Consider the following 21,770-nt stretch of genomic DNA (forward strand, 5'->3'; position numbering starts at 1 on the left):
TCTGCTATTCTTCAGATTTTATGACCGTTATGTCAGGATACTTTGCGTTATTTATTAATGTTTTCGATATGCTCCTTCTCAGGTGTTTCAGCTGCAGATTTGTCTTCAGAGGACTTGGAGCTGACCCACCTGCTCTGTGAGAGTCTGCTGGTTTCAGATGCTCAGATCAACCCCGCAGGAGAAGAGGCTTCTCTGAACGCTTGCAGCAGATTGCGGCACACAGTAGACACACTGCTGGATCTTCTAAACCAAGCCAACACACAGGTGAAGGATCCGAATGTCCTCACACCGCATTCATCCTGTCTTCATAGTGTTGTCGGCTGTGCAGTAGCGTTGATTCATTTCACTCGTCCTCAGCTGGAACAGACCCACCATGTCCATCTCTCTCTGGAGGAGAAGTTCTCTCAAGGCAAGGAAGACTCCGCCCAGCTGCTGGAGCAGCACAAGCTCCTATTGGTGCAACTCGATCAGGAGGCCAAGCAGAAGAGTCAGCTCCAGCTGGAGCTGCACAAAGCGCAGGGTGAGCGCTATATGCATGTTTGCTACTTCTAAAGTGACTCATCTCACACAGCATTCATTGCAAATGCACGTCCGCTCTCTGAAGTTAGCTGTGTTAGCGTTTAGGCTGAACATGACAATCAGGAATTAATTCTGGTTTTGATCATTTTCATGATGTTACATTCAGGCCTGCTCGAAGGATACGTGGCTGAAAAGGCAGTCCTGGAGGAGTCTGTGCAGCAGAGGGAAATTCAAGAAGAGAGGCTGGTGGAGGAACTGGAGCAGCTGAAGGTGAAGCTGCACCAGATGCAGGGCCTCACCTCGGAGCTGGAGAGCCTCAGAGTGAAGCATCAAGAGCTCAGCGAGGAGCATGAAACCCTCCTGCGTCAGAAGGAACACCTCTCTGCTGGACTCGGGGAAAGAGAGCAAGGTGTGTGAAAGGCAGCAAAATGGATGTTTGTGACCATACGGCGTGCCTTGAGCTTGTCCGCATACTTACGTAATGTCTGTGTGCTCAGATGTGTCTTCTCTCCTTAGGCCATTGGCTCAATTTAGATCCTGACTCAGGTTTGTGGGTCAGAGTGTGTGGAATGAGTGTGTGATGAAAGGGGGGTGGATATGCAGTATATTTGCAGTGCTGTGTGTGTGTGGTTGCTGTTTAAAGAACCTCCATTATCATGAGCTTGTTAGAAGTGTTTTTCGTGTGCTGTGTCATGATGTTTAATCGTGTATGACACAAGATGTGTTATTGCAGGTAATAAACCTCATGTTTGTCTTGTCAACACCAATTTTTTGTATGTTTGCATGTACACTGAACTTGGTCTCTTTTTCTTTTCTTTTTTTTTTAAGCTTTGCTGGCAGAGACGGAGCGCTTGACCCGAGACAGACTGGATTTGCAGCGGCAGGCAGAGAAAAACCACAAGACTCTGTCGTTGCGCCTCAGACACCTGGAGAGAGAACTAGAGGAGCAGGAAACGAAAGGCCTCAAGACAGAGCTGGACCACAAGACGACCACTGAGGACCTCAGCCAGCAAGTCCACGCTCTGGAGAAGCAGCTGAAGCATGACCGGCAGTTCATAGAAGTGCGTTTTTTTCCCCAAAGTTTACAAATATTTCCTCATAGAATTTGTCCCTCAGAAGTCCTTTTTAGATGAACATTCAGTAGATGTTTATTTGGTTGGTTTATTAGAGAGTGTAAGAGCATTTGTCATGCTGCTGCTTGACAAACTGTAAATCTGCGTAATTTCCTCACCAAATAGGAGCAGGCAGTGGAGCGCGAACATGAGCGAGACGAGTTCCAGCAGGAGATCCGCCGGCTGGAGGCTCTGCTCAAACAGACAAACATTGTAGATAACAAAGGACACAGGGTAAGCGCCCCCCCCCCCAACCCCATCACCTTCTCTCATTTCTCTCTTTGCGATTCAGTTACACTGCATTGTGCAAAAGAGGCATCAAGCCAGAAACTGAATATTGTTTTGATGGTTGTCTGTTTACTGGATGAACGCTCTGATTGAATTCAGTAGAGGTCAGGCGATAAATAGTGCCACCAATAGATTTGTTCATTTTAACATGTGAATTCCGAAGCAGTTGGAATGATTTACTTCATCATAGTTTTCAATACTAGACGAGCGAGTACAGCCGGTAGAAGGTTGTTGCGTATGGTTTCTTTGCTTTTGATGCATTTGCTGTGACTGTTCAAGCATTTAATTGTATCATAAACCAATTAACGGAAGACTGTAGTGCAACTTACGAGGTTGAAGTGATGAATGCGTGTTTGTTTGCCAACGAGCCTGACCACTGCCATGTGTTTATCCCTGTGCTGATTGGATTGCTGTAGTTTGAGGCCTTGGTTCTGCAGGTATGACATCTAACTGTACCGCTCTTCTCTTAGCTCCTTTGACTCTTTTGCATGTTGTGATGCTCTGATCCATTATTTCTGCACAGTCATCCTTACGTCGGCGTGTTGCGTGTGGGCCATAAATTATTCGTTCATTCCCGTTTCATCATCCATCTGCTAATAGTCATTAGACTTTTTCCACACTTCATTTGTCTTTTGTCTTTGCATCACTACTCTCTCCTAGATGACGACTTCTGCATTTGCATCAGTGGCTGCTAAACTGGAAATGGCTTGTTTAGCATTAAGTCGTGTATACTGAAGGACTTAAACTACACAACTTCTTTTTTAATTGCATCACTAAAGCATATTGCTAAAGTGTGCAGAAGATATAGCCAATATGGCAAGCTGGTGATGACTGTTTTCTCGTACCAATTTGAGGGTGATCACCTGCTCTACATGTGTCCAGTAATGCTGAATTAATCATTGGACCAAATTTCCCATTATGATGAAAAGTTGTAATTTCTAAATGAAGTTGATTTAATTATCAACTCTGCGTTGTGTCATTAAAGTCCTTCAGTGTAATTTTCCATTGGCAAAGCCAGTCATGGAGAATATGAACTCTGAAACTTAAAAATGTCTTCCTTTCTGAACAGGTGGAGAGTCTTCAAGCTGTTGTCAAAGACAAAACCGACGAGCACGCCTCTCTGCTTGCGGCCAACCAGCAAGCCCAGCGCGATCTCGCAGAGCGCGATGAGGAGATAGACAAGTTAGCTGGGCGTATCAGGGAGCTGGAGGAAGCCTTGCTCAACAGTGCGGAGAGCAATAGATCCGTCACTCAACTCGAACAAGAGCTGCACAGAGCAAAGTTGAGAGAACAGGAGCTATTACAAGTGAGAACCGCTTTAAGTTCAGGCAACACGTCGGTGTGCATACTCCTGATTGTCTCTCAAGCTGTCACTTATCTCTCGGTCAGGATAAGCAGGCGCTGGAGCAGCAGCAGCTCTCGAATAGGCTTCAGATCTCAGCCCTGCAGTCCAAAGTGGATGAGACGAGGCACTGTTACCACGACAACGTCCACGACCCCACCCAGGAGCTCAGGGATGCTGTGGATGCTGCTCAGCAAAGTCTTCAGATCAAAGAACAAGAGGTCAGTGTTTTCGGAGAGGTTGTGTTTGTAGATGAACGCCTTTGACTGCAGTGCCACCTTTTGGGAGAAGTGTGAAAATCCAGATGAGTTAAAAAAAAAAAAAAAAAAAAGTGACTGCATCGTTTTAACACCAAAAGACTTCTGTAGTTGTATCTTCATCAATGTTATTTATCATATTTCAGGTTGACGTCTTGGTTGGCCAGCTGGAAAGCGTCCAGAGAGACTTAAGTATCAAAGAGGTGGAGCTCAAACACCTCACACTGCAGCTGGAGCTTCTAACGAATAAAAACACAGAGCAGGTGAATGAGCTTCAAGAGCAGATCGCAGCTCTGAAGGTGAGACTTATTTTAACTCAAAAGTGTATTTATTCCTTTGTCACATTATTTATTATGCACCTAATTGTGGGCTCTGTTGTACTTTCTATACATTTTTCAGTTGCTTTTCAATTTCTCGGTTCAGTTAAATAACACTGAAAATGGTATGCACATCTGTTCTTGCAGGAGAATGTGTCTGCACTCACTATATTTAAAGAGGAGAAAGAAGGACAGAGGGAGATGGAGGAAACCGAGGAGGAGACCCTCCCGTCAGCTCTTCTTCAGGAGAAAAACCAGGAAATTGACCACCTAAACTGTGAAATCCAAAGGCTAGAACAAGAGCTGGAGAATGCCAGGAACAGCAGTGTGGGCGTGAAGGCAAGTATCCAGTACTTTGACAGATGGGGTGTGCATCTTCTCGATGAAGCTGCGATTCCTTGAAAGAAAGGTATTAATTTGTTCTTTATCTGATGCAAGGCTTTGGAAGCCGAGATCGAGGATCTTCGCTCTCGCGTGGAGCACCTCCAGTCTGAAGTTACGCGAGTGCGCCAGGACAAACAGGAGGAGGAGGAACGCCTCCACGAGGTCATCAGCACGCTGCAGGCAGAACTGGCCACACTGGGCCCCAACCTGTGCGAAGTTAGTGACTCCCAGGACGGCGACAGCATCAATCCTTCGCCCTCCCCCAGCCCCGAGCCCCAGCACTGTGCCGAGCAGGAGAGGAGGGCCGGGCCCAACAGCCTGAAGCACGAGCTCAGTCTGACTCACGCCCCATCCTCCTTCGCCTCCTCCCCTTCTCTTCGGTCTCATCTCAAAGCCCTCCAGAGTCAGCTGGAGACCGCCGTGGCTGAGAAAGCGGGGCTGGAGCGATTACTTCTCACCCAGGAGGAAGAGTACAGAGGACACGGAGAAGAGTTTGAAAAGAGAGTCACAGCCATGAGGGAAAAGACCGAGGAACTCCAAGGTCTGCTCATCCTGAAGGAGGCTGAGCTGGAGGGCGTCAGATCCCAGTTAGAAGATGAGATGAGGATAAGGGAACAGTTGGAGGAAGAGGTAGCCAGTTTAACGCTCAAAGCTAAGGAGGGCAGCACTACGACTGAGCAGAAAAATCAGCTGAACTGTCTGGTTTTGGAACTGCAGGACAAGGAACAGGACAGAGTGAAGGAGATTGAGACCCTGAAAATAAAAGAGCAAGAGACGAAAATGGAAATCGAGGCCCTTCGAGAAACCAGTCTCACTCTGGAGAGACAGGTCCAGGAGGTGCGTGCGGAGGTGGTGGACATGGAGGAGCTCGTTGCTGTGGAAAGGACCAAGATTAAAACGCTGGAGACGGTGAAGGGGGAGCTTTCTGCTGAACGCGAGGCGCTCAGGAGGAGGGAAGGTCAGCTCCGGGAGGAAATTGAAAAGCTAAGACAAGAATCAGCTTCAATGAAAGGCCTGATTCAGGACCTGACAGTGAAGCTGAATGAAAAGGAAACCAGTCAAGAAGAGGCTCAAAAGGAAGTGCTGGTAAGTCTACATGTTTTTAGTACGAAGACGTTTCTTTTAAGCACAAATCCATAATATCAGAAGCCAAATGGCGTTTCATTTCTCAGCTTGTAACTGACTGCGCTTACATAACAGATTCATCTCTATCACTTTAACAACTAATCACATAAACATAAACAGCGTTTGGCAGTTACCAGAAATGCAGACTTCTTATTTATGGTGAATGGACCAATAGTTATTTTATTGAAGTGTTTCATTCAGAATGTTTTTTTAGTGGATGGGTCTGACTTTGTGCCTTGTTTGTCATAAATCCTTCATATTGGATGCATAAATCTGTACATTAATGAGAAATGCTGAATAAAACAGACATGATACAGAAATTAATTCCATTTCTCAAAACAAAGGTGGGAAAAACTACTACAAATTGATTTGTCAGAAAAAAATAATTTTTGAAGTACACTTTTACTTTAAAAAAAACCCAATGTGGTTAAAACTGTTAAAAAAATGTATCATTTTAAATACTTTAATAATTACTAAAAGAAAAACACCTGTTGGTAAGTCACTTTTAATTTCTAGAAAGAAAATTAGTTTGAAAATGTCAAACATTCCACTAAATATTGTATTTCCATGTCCGACTGCCTCGGGTTCTGGTATTTCTGCCATGGTTCTTTGCGTGCAGCTGCTGGTGGCTGCAGGCTGACCCACATCTGGTTATAGTTAGGGGGCGTCGCTGAAATGACGTGTTACGGCAGGCAGACAGCAGAATCTTACTCACGCAGAGGAAGTGACATGAAATAGAGGAAGAAGGAGGAAAATCCTTGTTTTAGTCTGTCGTTCTGAAGTTTTGTTGCGCTTTATTTATTGTTTTCGATGTTCTGTCTTTGGCGGATGTGGTAAGAAGCTGCTCTTTTTTCTTTGAAGTCGAGCCTGGAGGTTGCAGCAGACTGGTTGAGCTGCAGCTTTGCATTCTGGAGAACTTAGTTTTGACTCGTCCCACAGCTGCTTTTGGGAAATGTTGCCACTTAAGAGCAAACCCCTGCAGTGATGTTTGAGAGTGTGTAAAGGTTAGCTTATGTATAAACTGTAAATGTGTACTACGAATGGAACTCATGTAGATGTTGCTTTTCAAATCACTTGACCTAAGTTATTGAAGTTCTGATTGGCTACAAATGATTTGTTTAAAAAGTGCAGTTGTGATTGTACTTGCCAATGTTGAAGTTGTTTCTCTTTCTGTCAGACGCATGCAGAGGTAACCCTCGCTAAAGCTGATGCTGCCTTGAGGGAAAAAGAGGCAGAAATCACCAGACTGAGGGCAGAACAGGAGAGTCTGAGGTCTGAGCTGACTGCAGCGACTCAGGGGCTGAGCACCAGTGCAGAAAGAGCCGAAAAACTGCAGGAAGAAGGACAGGTATGATCATCAGAGCTGAATATTGGCTTCGTAATGCTGTGAGATAGTCTGCTATGCCCGAAGTGCTTTCTGGGTGACCGATGGATTTTGATATCGCTCATTTCTTCGTACCAGACCAAAGACCAAGCGCTTGTCAACTTGGAAACTGACAACCAGCGGCTGAAGGCGGAGCTTGGAAGGCTTCAGGAGGACCTGGCCGTGCAGGAGGAGGAACTAGCTTATCAGCAAAGAGAACTACAGCACCTCCGACAACAGTGGCATCAACAGGAAACACTCTCTCACCATCAGGAATACCCACAGAGGGGTGAGTAGTTATGTAAAGTCCTCTTATCAGCATAATCACATAATCTGCAATACAGAAACTTGAATTGAATAACACTTAACTGACCAACTATTTGTTCATCTAGCTTCAAATCAAAGAGAATGGAACCAACACATTCAATCTTTTTTCCCCCATCAGATATTCCTCAAAGAACTTTTGAGGATGTTGTGACTGTTTCCCGTGATGAAGTTTCTCTCAGCTCTCCGGAGATTCTGAGAAAGTTCGACGCGTCCGAGGACAGACTCCCAGAGCGGTTCCACACCTCAGTGCTCGGTTCTCGTCTGTCTGAGCTCAGCGCCCTGAATAGCACCGGCCTGGACCTTCACCAGGTCAAGACCTCTCCCAGGGTTGTAATGGATCCTCCACACTCCAGGACCATCACTCCAGATCCAGCCACACAGAGTACACACTCTCCAGCCTCTGTGTCCATGTCTGACAACTTCTCTGTGATCGATTCAGTGGACACTGACAAAGTACGTAGTCTACACTTACTATAGACACGATATCATAATAATCCTTGATGCGTCTCAAACTTCTGGTGTTAAGTTTTCTTACATTTATGCAAACGTTTATTTTAGATGCGAGAGTTGGAAGGCCTTGACCTCACAGCACCCCCATCGCCACTTGGCTCCACTTCTTCCTTGTCAGCAGCCGAGTGGGCGAGTGACGGATATGGCAGCAGTGAGTGTCGACACCCATAAAACTGCTCCTGTTTGACCGTCTTCAGTAATGCAAGCCACAGTTGATTTTTTTTTTTTGGAATAACATTAAATTGTCATGCAGGAATTGACGAGGCGTTACTCTTGTCCCTCCCTTTGATTCAGATGTCAGTTCAGAGTTGGGTGCGAGACTGAGAGTGGAGCTGGAGCAGACTGAAAGGCTGGACGCTCAGTTCATCGAGTACCTTCGCTGCAGAGGGATGAATCCCACGGCAAACACCGACAGTGCCGCAGGCAGCATGAGCTACAGCGACGATCTTTTGTCACCAGAGCTTCAGGTAGACTCACCGCAAAGCTGACTGGCTTTTTATTTTGTCATTTTAATGAGCGTGACTCATCAGTTCCTTCATCTTCTAACAGGATCTGCTAAAGAAAGTATATCAAGAGAGCTGCAGAATCCTCACGCTGTCCCAGCGTCGTGCGCTCCCCTCAACGCAACAGCGCGTTGCAGACTTGAAAGCCTTCGCACTGAGTCAGTCGCAGCATCACTCTGAAGACGGCTCCGTTCCACTGGACCACCAGGATAAATCTTTATCCACTCCCCCCATGAGCTGGCAGCAGGAGAAGCGAGCTCTGCAGGAGACCGTGATCGCTCTCAGAGAGCTGCTCTGCCGAATGGCACAAAGGCACACTCAAGTGAGTTTCCACGGTTTACAGATAATACAGAGAAGAAACGGAGCGTTCTTTCAGACCAATCAAGATAATGTTCACACCATCTAATAGTTATTGACTTTTAACCTTTTTTTTTTTAAGTATAATGCAATGATAGAAATTTAACTTGATGCATTTAGTTGTGGTTCAGTTGGCTTGAATGTATCTTCATGACATTTTTTGGTATTTTTAGCCGAACTACAGAGGCGACAATAACTGGGGCAGAGACCAGTCACAGATCGATGGACAAGTCGATTCCCAACTGCGGACCGAGCTGCAGGAGAGCCAGAAACAGCTCAAATGTGCTCACGACATTCAGCAGGAGCAGAAGAATAAGATAATGTCACTCAGGTATATCGCATTCCTCGACGATGTATATAACTTATCACAGAAGAAACTTTTATCTTTAGCACCATGGCTACATTTGAAATTAATTGTTCCCATAAACTCCCATGACTGACCAGAGCAACCGGAGCAGTCTAGTCTTTATGAATGACATGCCTTGCTTGTTCTCATCCAAGTACAGCATCCAAAATGAACGTGAGAGGTTTAATGTTTATTGTTGTGTTGCTCTTCAGGATGACTGTTGACAAGTGTGAAGAAGCTTTGAGGAGAGAACAAGCCAGAGTCCAGGAGCTGCAGCGAGAACTGGAGCAGGAGCAAGCTTTGAGTCTCCGTAAAGATAAAGAAGATGAGGAGCGACGAGAAGTAAGATGTTGACTAAATAACTTGCATGAGTCTGTATGAGTCACCATAGTTGATTTGTTTCTGTTTAAAGATCTAGTATACTGAAGTTTTCCCTTTTTCACCCTAAATTTTAACCTCTCGTCTCCCTTTTCAGGCTGTACACATGTCCTCTGAGAAGCAGAAGTCAGAGGTCATGTGTCTAAAGGGTCAACTGGAGCAGGACAAAGTGGCCTACAGCAACCTGAAACAAGAGCTGCAGATTGAACAGTCTCGAAGCGTGTTGCTGGAGAAACGGCTCGATGACACCCATAAGGAGCTGGAGGGTGAACGCCATCGCTACGCCCACCTGCAGGAACTCAGCCTGCAAGACAAGACCCATCTGGAACGCCTTCTGAACGAAGCGGAATCCCGTTTGGCCGACGTCCACGCGAAGCTCGCAGATGCTCACAGGAAGCTGGACGCGGAGAGGACCCGCTTCTCCGGCCAGGTGGACGAGCTCAGCCGCTTGCACGAAGCCGACGCCGCCCGAGACGCAAAGTTCATTTCGGACCTGCGCTCCCAGCTGGAGCAGGAGCGAAGGCAGGGGGAGGAGCTGGCCGCCGCGGCGGACCGGCTGAGGGCTGAGCTCATGCAGAGCAGGAGGAAATGGGAGGAAGAGGAGCGCACGAGGAGGTCCGAGCTCCAGAGGTTGCAGGAGGCCACCGCCAGACACCGCGTCGCCGTGGAGACCCTGAAGGAGCAGAAACGGGAAGCAAACCAGGCGCTGGAGGCGGCGCAAGAGCTGTCTCGGCGCCAAGGGGCGGAGCTCGCAGAGCTGAAGGAGAGACTCCGATTACTGAAGGACAAGGAGAGGGAGAGGGAAGAAGAGTGGGAGAGAGAGAAGAGAAAGGGGAGGCAGGAGCAGATGGAAAGGGAACGACGACAGGAAAGAACCAATAACAAACTGGTAAGACAGATCTTTGCTCGTTCCCCCTATAATATATTAGGTGCTTTTTTTTCTGATGCACACACAATCCTCTGATTAAATACATTTTTGACTTCAGCACGAGTTGGAGTTACTGAGGCAGCAGGACCAGCAGCGCATGCAGGAGCTGCAGCAAACTCTTGCAGAGCTCGAGCGAGATGAGAAGGAGATGGCCGCACAGAGGCTGTCGGGATCGAGGACCAGGCCGCCGCACACAGCCGCGTCCTCCCAGCATCTCAACAGTGACACCCATCCTGACCGCACCCTGTCCAACAGCCCTCAGCAGCAGCAGCAGCAGGTACTCAAAATTTTTGATGATTGTGGTAAAACTACACGCCCCTCATTCAATGCACTAACAAATGTTGTTTTCACCTCAGAATCCGTCCACTTCGCCGTCCCACCTGTTGCAGACGCTGCTGAAGGACAATTCGGAGTTGACGGAGCGTTTGACGTCACTGAGTCAGGAGAGAGCCGCGTTCAAACACAAACTCAGCTCCCTGGAGCGACAACTGCGGCGCACTGAGAACGAACTGGCCAAGGTCACCTCGGAAACGGAAAATAGACCCACCGCTGATGTGGCAAGCAACAGCAAGGTCAGGAACAAACACATGCACAGGATTAGTGACCTATGTTAGTCTTTCGTACACCAGCATTTCTTGACATTATTTAAAACCTGCTTGACGACGAATGTATTAGTATAGCAGCAACGAGCTCACACTTGTGTTCTGATTTGCAGCTGCAGCGATTGTATGAGCGCTACCTGCGGGCGGAGAGCTTCAGGAAAGCTCTGGTGTACCAGAAGCGTTACCTGCTGCTGCTGCTGGGAGGATTCCAGGACTGCGAGGAGGCCACGCTGTGCCTCCTCGCTCAGATGGGGGCGCGGTCGTCGCCCCATCCATTGTCCCAGCGCAGACCCCTCGGACGGTTCAGGGCCGTGGTTCGAGTCGTCATAGCCGTGTCGAGGTATGGGAGAATGTATTCCACCGCCAGGCAGCTCTGATCCCTCTGAGTAGATCGGGACAGAAGACAGAGAAATAACAGAATTATAGCTTAGTAATTAAAGGAAACTTTTAATTCAATAAGCCTTATTTAGAAATGAGAAACAAAAAAAATGTTGCCTTGAAATTTGGTTTCAAAATGGTTCCATATGTCTGTAAACACACTAAAAGCTGCTCATGTGGTAGACATGTTGCATGTTCATCTGGTCATTTCAGTAGCGAACACAGAGTGGGCGTCGCGCACATACAAACAGCTCCACCTGTTCAGTTCTCTGTGGTAATGCTTGGGGAAAGAATTGAGAATTAACATTCGAACAAAGGGAGTACACAAACAAGTGAGGAAAACAATCTTGACTTAAAATTGATAAATACCTCCAAGGGTAGGATGAAATGCAAAACATCTCATGTTTCTCTTTATTCTATTCTGTAATTGCAGGATGAGATTCCTGACCAGGAAATGGCAAAAAGCAATGAGAAGACTTCCAATAACCGGATCTGTCAATGGACACTCTCCAGGTCAGCTCTGTGGACATACTTAATGTTTTTTTTGCAGGAGCTGTGTGTGCTGAATGGGTGGGTTTTCAATTATTTTTTTTTCCTGACAGGCCACAAACCAGAGGTTTTAAGGCCACAGCAGCAGCCAAGATCCAGTCCTGAATCCCCTCAGAGCCGAGAAGGCATCGCCGTCCACAGAGAGACCGTCTCAGCTCTCACACCTCCCAACAAGTCACCCTTCAGACTGCACATGAAGTTTGTGCTCCTTTTTCAAAACATGTCTTTAAAAAATTTTGTTAAATTGAACTGTTACTTAACTTTGCTTACTTATCTCTCCCCAGTGTGGCTGCATCTTTCAGCGCATCCTCTCAGGATCCTGAGCGATCACTGACAGAGTACATCCGTCATCTGGAGAAAGTCCAGCAGCGTTTGGGAGGAGATGTCCAAGGTGAATTTCATTCATAGAGATTTAGGAGAGGCTACATTGTAGTGCACTATACTCAATTTCTGGTGTGTTTTAAATCTGAGTTTCACTTGACACACCATGCATTTAAAGAAACTCAGACAGAAATTAGGGGAGGGCGGGGTGGTAAAAAAAGATACATCAATTTAGATCACGGTTCCGAAGGGAGTCGTGATTAGAAGTGAGAGACCAAAAAAAAAAGCCAACCTGCGCACATACATAGCAAAAAAAAAAAAAAAAACCCACAAGACAAGTTGCTATCAGACTAACGGATCAGCGGTCGCAGCTATACATCAGCGCAACACGTCATCACCACTAGTCGTCAGCAGAAAGGTGTGGTGGAGACGTTGAAAATGGGGGAGGGAGTGTGTGTGGCATGTATGTGGCATTTCAGTTCATCAGTCCGTGTACACGTGTGTGTGGTTTGGCCCGCCTCCCCTTTGCGCTCCATAGCTGTAAATATTGTGGAGTGAATCCCGTCAACTCAACCTTGACTGAAAAAAGACTCAGACTTGTTGACTTAAATAGTTTTGGGAAGAATTTAGCTCCCATTATCAGATTCAAATATCAAAATATTGATTAGTCTGGTGTCTGTATAACACCAAAGTCCCACGCAGTCATTATTTTCTGAATTTGGTTTGAGACAAATGATCAAAAACTAAAATCAAATTTTGTGATAATTTTTTTTATTATTATTATTATTTTATTTTTTATTTTTTTGGCAGTCTGTTACTTGATGGGACTGTGCCTGGCAAAAAGCAACACAATTACAAATCCGATTACCCCTGTGTACTCTAACATCTCCCATTGTAGTCGGGCAGTCTCATTTAGCCCCGCCCCCAAATGAGGAAAGGAGGATACGAACAGCCTGTTCCCCTGATATTATTGGGTATTACTTCAGGAAAATGGGATGTGGCTGTACCTGAGCCGCCTGTCGCCCCTTTACCTGTATGGTCCAGGTGAGTGTGAGTGTAGCGCACTCACTCCACAAAGTGAAGCAGCACAAAATAATTTTGCTGTTCTCAGCAGCCATTACAGCTGATGACCCCTCGGATCTGGAACCTGTGCGTCACTTTCAGTAGAAACTGCCAAAATGGAATGCTGCCAAAGAAAACATTCTACATTCTGATCAAATAGATCACATATTGTAATTGGAAGCATTAATAATATAACATCCTTATTAGATTTAGTGCCAGTTATGATATGTGGTCTTTAAACAAAAAAAAAACAAAAAAAAAAAAAACAGTATTTGATTTGTCATTTCAGTGGCATTTCTTTTTTTTTCAAACAAATCTTTACACAAATTTGAGTCACAACAGTAGTAGTAGTGGTGGTTTTTGTTTTAAATGTATATTATCCAGAGATCATCAGTTTTTTTCTTTTTCAAACATGTTTTTTTGTCTTTTCAGGTTCATCTTCTCTCCAGTCCGAACCGAAGTAGTCTCACCACTGCAAGCCTGAATGTCGCCTGCCTGCATTTTGCTATGACACTGTCCATGCCTTATCCTTCATGTAGAAACATTTCCAGATTTACAAGTGCGTTGGAAAATGGATTATGTGTTTTTGTTTTGGTTTTTTTTGTTTTTGTTTTTTTACACATAAGTTATTTTTTTATATCTGCCATGTAATTTTTCTATTCCCTGAACCTCAGTGTTTTGAAGGTTGCTTTTGAAATGCTGGAAGAACAAATGCTTTTTGTTTTAAACACCACTGTTATTTTTGTACTGATGTTTGTTTCCTATGTTTTGTTGTTGTTTTTGTGATATGTAAATGGTACAGAGACCATCGGTAGGTGTTTCATTGCACAAAATGTGAATCATATGCATTTTTGTATTATCTGTGTTTCTACCAGAGTCAATAAATATTTTAACTGCTTTTACTCGCCTGACTGGATTCATTTTGTGTCTCTGAATTATTTGGAATTGAGAAATAAAGTTCGGTTGAGCAGAGGGATCCTCATTCTCGCACATTTTGAAATTAACTTCTGTTGTCTATAGTAGTTTTATTATACAATTTACAGAAGGATCGAATAAAACTATCTCTGGGCCATAAATAGTCAAAACATGACCCAAAGAAATAACTACTTCTTGAGGTCAATAGCATGTTTGCATAGACAGGCACAGTGCTCAAATGTCAGAGTTAAAATTGGACTGTTAGACTGTTTCTCGTCTTAATGCATATTTACATTATAAAATCAATGAAATTATGGGAAGACAACACAGTGAGATGAAAATTGATACGTAAAAACAACTGCATAATTAAGCAAAAACTTTTAGGGAACTAAAAAGTGTGAGATAAATGTCATTTTGAGTGAGTGAAACTGATCTCTGAGTGTTTTACCGTCAGGTTCTCAGCATTTCTCAGTGCTGAAGTCTGAGACGGGGCAGCTCAGGTCCTCTCCCATCATTATGTAACGAGAATTGATATTGGAGCGGAGCAGTCTCCACCAATCAGAAGCCGAGCTGCCTATGACGCTCTTTGGCCTCTGGGTCACAGGTGCGTTTGTTATATCTGCACAGACGCCGCTGAGACACCAGCGTGTCTTTTGAGGCAGGACGTTGCAGGAGCCCCGCTCACCCGGACCCAGTGGGGGGACGTAACGCTCGCACCTCGTGAAACATCAACACGGAGTGACGCACGGCCCTTCGCTCCCAGCACGTTAATGCTAATGCTAAACCAAGGCAACAGAAGTCGGTGTGTCGTAGATCGTTATTTGCCGTTTAAATCAGTCCTGGACCGCGTAGAGGACCTCGTTTCGATTTTGACATATTTGTCTGGGATGTATGGATGGATAGTTGACGGATTCTCGTCGCTATTTGAGCCCGTTTCGAGGCAAAACCCAACCGAGTGGTCCTCGCACGGTAACGTTAACGGAGAGATACCAACGCAACCCGGCGTGAAAGCGGGACAGCGGCGGCAGGACGGCGGGAGCAGACCGGCGAAACGGAGCTACCAGAGGTCGGTGGTCCGAGGTGGTCGGTGCTTCTTTTTTAAGTTGACTGTCAGACGGAAGTCACACCATCTTCCCCCCGCGGTTATTTTAAGATGTGACTGGTTAAATGGCTTAAACTCACCTCAGCAGCTAGCTAACACCAGCCTGTGTAAACGTTAGCATCAGGTTAGGGTTAGAACACTGAAGAGCTAATTTTTAAGTTTGAACCAGCAATTTAACGAAGATAAATGTTGATCTTATTGAGAAATGTGTTGCAATTTTAAGATATTTTCCCTGAAATGTGACTCCTCTTCGTATAAAAACAATATTGTATATAGAGGAAGGATATGATCCAAATACTCCAAATAAATTGAATTCAGTGATATTGAGCATCCAAATTAAGTGATATTATGTGATGTTTTCTTTATTTCTGTCTGAATTTAGCCTATGAAAATGAAAACGTATTTGATGGTAGTATTTACTAGGTTGCATAAAATGATTGTATATTGGGGTGTATGTGACATAATATGTAATGTGCATTGCTACATTTAAAAAAAATAATGCAAAATTAATCAACAAAAGTGAGCTTGTTCATCCTGTTCAGAGTCGTGGGTTGCTGGAGCCAGTCCCAGTTAACTAGGGGTGAGGACAGGATACACCTCGGACAGATCACCAATCCATTACAGCAAACAGAGACACACTCATTCACACCCTATCAGCAATTTGGGATCAGCACATTTAACTTTACTTCACACACACATTTTTGGACTGTAGGAGGAAATTTGAGTGCACGGGAAACCCGGGCCGTGCACACATGGGGGGAAACATGTAAACCACACAAAGACTCAGTCGATTTTTGACCCTTTGACCTTTTCACTGTGAGGCAAGAGCCTCCACTGTGCGGCCTGAGAGGTTGTAACAAACCACTAAAAATCAAGACAACGGTTTTGGTTTGGAGCTTGTTGCTCTTGTTTTTTGTGTAATCTGTTGAATTGAGGGGCACAAACTGAGTTTGTCTTACCTGTGTAGACAACTGCAGGGTTGAGAAGTGGATGATGGTCTCTTTTCTGTCCCCACTCATATCAAACCTTGTTTGCCTCTTTCAGTGTGCATGTTGCCGAGAGCGTTTCCCAGAGCGACCAGGTCGAGGTGAAGCGACCTCGCCGAGGTTTGTTCAGAATTCTAAAAGCCTCTCGACATTTGTTCCCCAACACTCTGCGACTTAACCGTCACTGACCGTTGTTCTCTTTTTAGATGTCGTGATCAGCTTTCTGAAGAAGACTGTGGCTGGAGTAGCAGGTCTGCTCGGGCTGCGTAAACCTCAGAAACAAAAGTGTTCGAAGGCCCGGCAGTACGAAGAGACACGGGTGAGTGCTGCTGTCACGTCGCTGACATTGATTCATTATCCGATTGTGATATTAGATATGTGTTTATTTTGGACCTGTTATTTTCTCGTTTTGTGTTCGGTGACCATCCATTTTCTCTTTTGTACTACTAGCCTGTGACTTTACTGGGCATAGATGAGCTTCATACCTCACGGCTGAACATCCCTGACTGGAGAATGGGTAAGTGGGGGAAAATAATACTTCAGGCAAAGTCTTAATTGACTTTTTTCATTTTGTGCACCAACATTCATTTTTCATTGTGGACTCATCAATCACCTGTTCTTGTTCTCACTCTTGATTCCTTACAGACAAACCCATGAATGGAGTAAATGAGAGAGGCGGGAAGAATCTCTTCCAGAACTCTTTACCTGTAATGAGGAAATACAGGTATGCGATCCAATCAGATGATTCGAATTTTCTGTCCTCCTGATTCATGATATAAATGTAAGCTTTGGACAAAATTCCCTGCTTAGTGCTTATCTTTCATTTAATTCCAGTGGAGCAGCGCCCCCTACAGGCCTGCCAGAAAGAGGGAAAGATGGTGAGAGGAGAGGCTCCCTCCAGCTGCTGCCCACCAGGCCTGCTGTCAGGATAGGGGCTGCGAACCCTGACCTCCCCTACAACGGCTTTGGATACAGTCGCTGCTCCAAGCCCAGTCTTACAGTGGAAGAGGTGAATTATGCCATCATTTGCTTGATTGGAAGATTTTATGTTCATGAATTATCTCCCAGGCTGTATCAGGATCTAACGCTTGTACCTGTCCTGTGTTTGGGCTCTTCCTGTAGGCCATAAAGCAAAATGATAAGGAGCATTACAGGCGCCTGCTGGAGATGGTGACAGATAAATACAGCAAAAGCCAACCACTACCCTTCAACCAAACCAAACCACAAGAGTAAGTACATCTCAACCTGTGTGTGGCTTTTAAGAGCCACTTCAAGGCGATTTGCACCCAGAAACTTCAGATGATCAGTCTTACTAATTCTCTCTTTGTTTCCAGGAAGCCACTGTCACAGGTTGATCATAAAACTGCTGCCTCAGGAAAAACCTTTGATTCAGTACCAAGAAAGATGGGACACATCGGTAGGAAACTTTTTACTCGTGTAGAATATGAGCAGATTGACTGATTCAGCTCGTCCATTAAATTTATTTCAAAAATTGTAATGCGCTTGTCTTTGCTTCTCAGCTGCACCGACTGTTTTTACATGGAATAACAGATCTGTCCCCAAGGACAGGTTGGTGTTGAATCACTTTTGAATTTGTGTGTCGTTGACAGTGTCGTATCAGTTGAGACAAATGTTTGCTAAAGGAAAAGCTTTCTAACTGTGGTCCTGTTCGCTTTGTGTCTGCTTTGGCACTTTTAACCAAAACATGCAAAATGTTTGAATGTTTCTTGAAAGTGTATTCTTTGAACTTTTATTCCTTTCAGTCAACACTGTGTGTTGTGTTGAATGTGCTGCATGCTGTTGTGATGTTGGCAGGCAGCTCTCTGTGTTGTTCTGTGTTCAGACTTGAATTATATTTGATTCAAATGTCTCAAATACATTTTGAAGCAAACTCAGTTGTTTATGAAAACGTCCTCTATCTCTGCTTTGTTTTAATCTGATTAAAAGTGGAATATGTGGAAAAACACCTGTAATTCCTCCCCAGGCGGAGCTTGACCTGCACCAAGCCGCTCAGTGGGACCTTTGAGGATGTACAGCCGGTCAGATGCACAAAGGTAGAGCTTCCTGTCTTTCTGATAATGTGTCAAAAATATTAATTTAGTCCCAATTCTTTGTGGAAGTTAATTTTGTCTTGTCAAATCTTTGATCTGTGTTGCAGCAGAAGCAAACCACAGACTTGGACCTTTCCACAGAAGTAGCGACTCGTCTGAATCTTGTGGACAGAGACACTCCGGCTGTCGGCGCTCCAGACACACATTCTGCACATACATGGCACAGTGATGAGGACATACCCCGGCTAACCAAGGTGAGAGCACCGGGTTTATTAAGATATGCCGTCATGTTTCAAAGCTGTAGAATTAATTGAACCTCCTCGTGATATTTTTAAGTTTACTTATGTTCAGCACTTCGGCCTGAAGAAGTAGAGTTGACTTTCGCTCACTGTTGGTAGGAAATGGCGGCGGAGGTGAGCGCAGCGCTCTCCCAGAGTGATCCCAACCTCGTTTTGAGTGCAGCTTTCAAGCTTCGCATCACACAGAGAGACCTGGCCACACTGCAGGAAGGAGGGTGGCTCAATGATGAGGTGAGACCATGAGAGTGATACAGTACATCCCTAAAGAAAGAAAGTATATTTTGTGTGTCTCATGTTTTCTTCTATTGGATCTGGCTTCTCGTTTTCTCTCCACTCAGGTGATGAACTTCTACCTCTCCCTGGTCATGGAGCGCTGCTGCGGCGAAGCCGGACAGCTAAGAGTCTACTCCTTCAGCACCTTCTTCTTCCCGAAGCTCCAGGGTGGAGGAGGCGGTCAACCTGGAGGTCACGGAGCCGTGAGGCGCTGGACCAAGTCCGTCGACCTCTTCCAGTTTGATCTCATCCTGGTCCCGCTGCACCTCGGGGTCCACTGGGCGTTAGCTGTGAGTTCACACCGTCTGGTTGAATTGTAAAAGTTTTCTGTGTTGAATAGCTGGGTATTATGGGTATTATGGAGGACTGCTGGTTTGATTTAACCACCATTTACTTTTCAGGTGATAGATTTCAAGTCGAAGACGGTGAAGTCGCTTGACTCGATGGGACAGAGACACGATGACATCTGCAGTATGTTACTGTGAGTTCACTGTTCTTCAACCGAACCACCAGGAACCTTTTTCAGTTTTATATTGCCGTTTGTTTCAACTCCATTGTTGTTGCCATGTTTGTCTTTTCAGACTTTACCTTAAAGAGGAGCACAAAGCAAAGAAGGGCAGAGAGCTGGACGGTGCCAAGTGGACTTTCAGAAGCTTCAGAGCTTCGGTAAGTCAGACTGCTGAATGATGCACCCTGCTGCTTTTCAAAGTGTGGGACAGTCCTCCACTGGGGGGCGCCAGAGAGCTTTAGGATGTCACACAGCTGCTAAGTGAAGAGAAAAAAACTCATTTTATTTTGATCAAATAAAAATGTTCTGACTCACTTTAATGTCAGCCAGATGTGGAGGAATTTTAATGTACTTACTGTGATCAGTACAACTATTGCAGATGATATATGAAACACCAGCTATTGTAAATGAACATCTGACAAGCATAAGTACAGTTCTGCTGTTGTATTACCTATAGATCTCAACAGCCATCGACAATAATATATTAAAAAAACATCAGACTGTGCCATTCATGCAAAAGCTAGCACTTGTGAGACTTGATACTTGCAGCGTGAGATTATGGGATCACCTTAGTTCAAGCTCTGTCTGGAAGCTCATCCTCTAACACTTTGAAAACCGTTGATGTAACCCTTCAGCATTTTCTTGACTGAGAGACTGATGAGTGCGTTTCTGTAGGAAATTCCCCAGCAGAAAAATGGGAGTGACTGTGGTGTTTTCGCCTGTAAATATGCCGACTACATTGCAAGAGGAAGGCCTCTCACCTTTAAACAGGTACATGCTTCATAATCATTTCAAAGCATGCCGGGTTTCCCATCGGGTCATTAATAAAAACATTGATGAAACTTTTAGTGGGAGTACAGAGTAACTGCGATCTCTATGTATTTTTTAATATTTATTCATTATTGTACCTCATGTATCTTCTTTAGCTTTCCAGCAGATGTCGTTGAAGTGAAATTTCTGAATTTACTAATGCAGGTTATTATGCTAATTGCGTGTTTTCTTCCCCTTGTCTTGCAACAACAAACTGCAGTTGTTAACCTGTACCTCTGTCTTCGCAGTGCCACATGCCCCTCTTCAGAAAGTTGATGATGTGGGAAATCCTCAACAAGAAGCTGCTATAAATGTTCACATCAATCTCCAATGGACTGCACAGCTTCAGAGACTTTGTCTCCGGGAGCAGCGTCTGTGTACAGTGACTGTGTGAAAGATAAGAAATGGGCCAAAGAAGTGAACTTCAGATTGAAATGTGACACGGTCTCACTCGTCTCATCTGGAGACATCAACAGTCTTAAGAAAGGATATTGTCTCTTTGTCGGGGACATTTTTAACCTCTGAGTTGTATTTAGAGACATTATTGGTATGTAAGAAGTATTTGTCGGCACAGACTTTGGCACTACTGACTGAATTGCTTAATTTTTGTTGTTTGAAGTTCTACCCGAAGTGCCTTCACCCCTCTCTCACTGAGCTCCGTTTTGAGCACGTCTTGTATTTTGGGAAGTTCCTTGGTCATTTACCGCCCAGCAGCTGATTTGAGGAGTGTGACGTTGAATTTGATTGTTGCAGGACGGTTGATATTTTTGGCTGTTGTCCATCCCAGATGTGATTGGCCGCCTGAATGACACAAAGCTACACTAGTATTCCATTATGAAGCCTAATCTCTGTAAAGTATTGGCAATGAATAATAATATACCTCCTGTCAGATTTCTTACAAGAACCGCATGGTTGAGGCGTGAGGCTTGTTTAAATAACTTATTTATGGTATGCCTGGGTGAGAATGTGTTTTTGTAATGTGTGTGTGTGTGTACAGTTTTTTTCTTCTGAGTGGAGTAATATCAGTTATCTCATATCTACATTGAAATGCTGTGAATTGTTTTCCAGTTACATGTCCAGAGGAGGCTATTTAGGGTTGCTACAGAGAGCTACAAAATCATATACTACATAGTGAACTACTGTACACTCATGCATGCTTGTGCTTATAAAAAAATGTGATTTTTTTTTTCTTCTCCTGCCTGTAATAAAGTATTTTGTTTTTTAAGTAAGAGTTTGAGAAGTGACTCAACTAATTGACATGATGGTGACTTTGGGATTTGTTTCTGACTGATGAATGCATTGCCTTTTTTTTTTTTTAGCAGGCAGTCCAAAGCCTACTGAAGTAAAATAAACCTCAAAGCAGTTTAGAAATGATCATTGTCGGCATAAAGGAGAAACAATGGTTTTTGGTTTCAGACAGTATGAAAGGGATAATGCGCTTAATCAGCCAACCACATCCAGCCGGTCCTTATGAGGTTATTGAGCTGAGAAGTGTTATCCTTTCTTCTGTCCAAAGAAAAAAACACTTAAATGAACTAAAGGCATACTGAACCTAGCTGAACCCTGTTGATGTTAAGTTAGCCATATGATATCTGGGTTTATATGACTGTCTGCTTGCTAAGGCTAATTTACAGATTCTCTGTACTTCTGCTCTACGGGACTTGTCCTCTAATGCTAAAGAATATTCTACTCAATGACGTATATAGAGCTAGACCCAATGACGTATAGTAGTACTACTACTTGCTTTTTTCCTCACACAAAAATGGCCATAAAAAGTTTCTGGAGGAGCAATTCTTGCAGTCAGAACACGCACATTATTTATGTAATACCTTAACATACGCAGAGGTTTTTCAGAGTA

The 21,770-nt window shown here is 44.6% G+C and overlaps 2 protein-coding genes across 6 annotated transcripts in view; both read left to right on the forward strand.

Annotated features, from left to right (window-relative positions):
• pcnt (pericentrin) overlaps positions 1 to 13,866 on the forward strand; it is a 31,842-nt gene extending 17,976 nt beyond the window's left edge. For 3 of the 5 annotated variants that reach the window (XM_030116430.1, XM_030116427.1, XM_030116428.1), the window contains 27 exons: positions 83 to 264; positions 358 to 520; positions 686 to 928; positions 1,348 to 1,580; positions 1,758 to 1,865; positions 2,336 to 2,356; positions 2,989 to 3,225; positions 3,309 to 3,482; positions 3,665 to 3,817; positions 3,983 to 4,174; positions 4,274 to 5,305; positions 6,522 to 6,692; positions 6,807 to 6,996; positions 7,153 to 7,487; positions 7,593 to 7,695; positions 7,839 to 8,011; positions 8,094 to 8,369; positions 8,578 to 8,735; positions 8,963 to 9,092; positions 9,226 to 10,017; positions 10,115 to 10,333; positions 10,413 to 10,628; positions 10,772 to 10,998; positions 11,470 to 11,549; positions 11,639 to 11,783; positions 11,870 to 11,976; positions 13,401 to 13,866. In XM_030116430.1, coding sequence (XP_029972290.1) covers positions 83 to 264; positions 358 to 520; positions 686 to 928; positions 1,348 to 1,580; positions 1,758 to 1,865; positions 2,336 to 2,356; positions 2,989 to 3,225; positions 3,309 to 3,482; positions 3,665 to 3,817; positions 3,983 to 4,174; positions 4,274 to 5,305; positions 6,522 to 6,692; positions 6,807 to 6,996; positions 7,153 to 7,487; positions 7,593 to 7,695; positions 7,839 to 8,011; positions 8,094 to 8,369; positions 8,578 to 8,735; positions 8,963 to 9,092; positions 9,226 to 10,017; positions 10,115 to 10,333; positions 10,413 to 10,628; positions 10,772 to 10,998; positions 11,470 to 11,549; positions 11,639 to 11,783; positions 11,870 to 11,976; positions 13,401 to 13,432 — 6,092 coding nt within the window. In that variant the 3' untranslated portion in view covers positions 13,433 to 13,866. The remainder of the gene's footprint in view (positions 1 to 82; positions 265 to 357; positions 521 to 685; positions 929 to 1,347; positions 1,581 to 1,757; positions 1,866 to 2,335; positions 2,357 to 2,988; positions 3,226 to 3,308; positions 3,483 to 3,664; positions 3,818 to 3,982; positions 4,175 to 4,273; positions 5,306 to 6,521; positions 6,693 to 6,806; positions 6,997 to 7,152; positions 7,488 to 7,592; positions 7,696 to 7,838; positions 8,012 to 8,093; positions 8,370 to 8,577; positions 8,736 to 8,962; positions 9,093 to 9,225; positions 10,018 to 10,114; positions 10,334 to 10,412; positions 10,629 to 10,771; positions 10,999 to 11,469; positions 11,550 to 11,638; positions 11,784 to 11,869; positions 11,977 to 13,400) is intronic. The other 2 variants (XM_030116431.1, XM_030116429.1) reach the window with 1 other exon arrangement.
• A 716-nt stretch (positions 13,867 to 14,582) lies between these two features.
• senp2 (SUMO specific peptidase 2) lies at positions 14,583 to 20,310 on the forward strand. Its single transcript, XM_030117520.1, has 17 exons — positions 14,583 to 14,949; positions 16,030 to 16,091; positions 16,178 to 16,290; positions 16,422 to 16,488; positions 16,617 to 16,695; positions 16,806 to 16,980; positions 17,094 to 17,200; positions 17,306 to 17,388; positions 17,492 to 17,540; positions 17,956 to 18,025; positions 18,130 to 18,276; positions 18,421 to 18,552; positions 18,660 to 18,884; positions 18,996 to 19,075; positions 19,176 to 19,260; positions 19,778 to 19,873; positions 20,161 to 20,310. The coding sequence occupies exons 1-17, from the start codon at positions 14,654 to 14,656 to the stop codon at positions 20,221 to 20,223; spliced, it is 1,929 nt and encodes a 642-aa protein (XP_029973380.1). The 5' UTR covers positions 14,583 to 14,653; the 3' UTR covers positions 20,224 to 20,310.
• The last annotated feature ends 1,460 nt before the right edge of the window (positions 20,311 to 21,770 follow it).

The sequence above is a fragment of the Salarias fasciatus genome, chromosome 19 (assembly GCF_902148845.1).
Source record: "Salarias fasciatus chromosome 19, fSalaFa1.1, whole genome shotgun sequence".
In the NCBI taxonomy this organism is placed as follows: Eukaryota; Metazoa; Chordata; class Actinopteri; order Blenniiformes; family Blenniidae; genus Salarias; species Salarias fasciatus.